Genomic DNA, 2,064 nt, shown 5'->3' on the forward strand with positions numbered 1-2,064 from the left:
AGACCTTCACCGGACTCAACTACATAAGGATCCCTCCAAAAATTGGTATTCAAACCACTATCAATTCTAATTCGAGCCCCAACATTGAGCTTCAAATATGCTTTTCCAAACAAAACTTGGATTAGCATCCAATTTCGCATCCAAGAAAGAAGAATTGCAAAAATATTTGGCTTTTAACACCTTCAACATCAAATTATCTTCCGAAGAGATTAAGCGCCAAGCTTGTTTTCCTAACATTGCAATATTAAAATCACGGATTGTTTTGAACCTCGATCAACCATATTTCTTAGGCGAGAAAAGTCTATCCCAAACGCTCAATTAATACCTTTCTTTTCTCTTGATTCCTACCCCACCAAAACAAATTCATCATACGTTATAGTTTATCACACAAACCCACGGGAATCAAGAAAACATCCATGATATAGTTAGGAATAGATTGAGCCACATATTTAATAAGGATCTTTTTTCCCCTCTTGAAAGTTAGCATTACATCCCTTCACCTTATGCCAAACTCTATTTTTTACAAATTGGAAAATTTGTCTCTTATTCCTCCCAATAAGCAACGCCAAGCCAAGAAATTTTCATTGGTCCACCACCACCTTGACATTCATCACCTTCGCACCAAACATAAGGTTTGATTTACCAAAATTAACCCGATGCCCTGAGAGTTTCTCATATTTATCAAGAATCGCCTTAACTTCAACCATCTCCTTCAAATTAGCTTGAAAAAAAATGGGATAACAATTATTCGCGAAGAACAAATGGCTAGTGGACAGAGCATTTCTATAAACAGAAATGTCATGAATACTTCCTTGTCTGTCACTCGCTACAAGAAGACTAGTTAGGCCTTCCGTAAAAATTATAAATAGATTTGGTGATAAAGGATCCCCTTGCCTTAAACCTCTACTAAGAGCAATCGGTTCCATATCATAATTATTCCGTATACTCGTATATCTCACCGAGGTCACACAAGCCATAACTAGATTAACCCATCCTGCACTAAAGCCGAGTCTCAACATCATTGCTCTAATAAAATCCCATATAACTCTGTCATAAGTTTTGCTCATATCAACATTTAAAGCCGACACTCTATTCCTAGCATGCTTTTTTTTGTTTTAGATAATGTCCAATCTCGAATGCGATCAAAAAGGTATCAATAATAAGCATGTTTTCCACAAACGCTCTGATTATCTAAAATAATATTAGGCATGAGCTTTTTCATTCTTTTGCCAAAACGTTAGCTATAACTTTATACACCACATTACACAAAGAGATAGGTCTGAGATAACCCATTGTTTTTGGGTTTTAATCTTGGGAATTAACAAAGATGCAATATTTGTCAAACTACTACAAAAATTACCAGTGTTAAAAAACTCCCGGCAGACCCGCACAACATCCACGCTCATAATATCCCAATAGCATTTATAAAAAGCAAGATTAAACCCATCAAGGCCAGGAGATGTATCATCATGCATAGAAAAATGTAATATCTCATAACCAAGTGACATAAGAATTGGATAAGTGACGTAAGTTTCGTCGCGTTCCGATATGAAACGGTAAGGTTCAATGTGTTTATCATATATGATATTTGTCGGATTAAGAATAGATGTTTTTGATAAATATTATACAGACTTTACAATATTTTATTTAGTATTTAAAAGTTTAGATTTGGTTTGGGAATAAATTTTATGTGTTTAGTTACGAATAGTCGAGTTTCGGGTGTTTCTTCAAACTAACATGGTTTAGTAAAATCCTTATATCTCCTAATTGAACCGTTGGATCGGTCTCATTTTAAGATATGTTGGGCCTAATAGAATTATCTAGCATTCCAACTGTTAGATCGTCAAAAATATATTTAGACTATTGTCTAAGGGTGTCAACTATCATCGGCCTGTGTTGGCTATACAAGAGAACATTCCGGGATTTAGTGAAAAACTAGGTTATTTCCTTGACTTTCTCTCACTAAGAGAGATCCCCTTCTCCCTAAATACCCCTGAGGTGAAACCAAAATTTAAACCATTATTCAAACACCTTCCAACATAGTTTAATGCTTGCATGTTGGAT

General features: G+C 35.2%; 1 protein-coding gene across 1 annotated transcript; it reads right to left on the bottom strand.

The window, feature by feature from the left end:
• Positions 1-581: 581 nt before the first annotated feature.
• Positions 582-1,475, bottom strand: LOC126668313 (uncharacterized). The gene is made up of 2 exons (XM_050361518.1): positions 1,266-1,475; positions 582-1,103 (listed from the first exon to the last, which is right to left on the bottom strand). The coding sequence occupies exons 1-2, from the start codon at positions 1,473-1,475 to the stop codon at positions 582-584; spliced, it is 732 nt and encodes a 243-aa protein (XP_050217475.1).
• Between the last annotated feature and the right edge of the window lie 589 nt (positions 1,476-2,064).

The sequence above is a fragment of the Mercurialis annua genome, linkage group LG2, assembly GCF_937616625.2.
Source record: "Mercurialis annua linkage group LG2, ddMerAnnu1.2, whole genome shotgun sequence".
Lineage (NCBI taxonomy): Eukaryota > Viridiplantae > Streptophyta > Magnoliopsida > Malpighiales > Euphorbiaceae > Mercurialis > Mercurialis annua.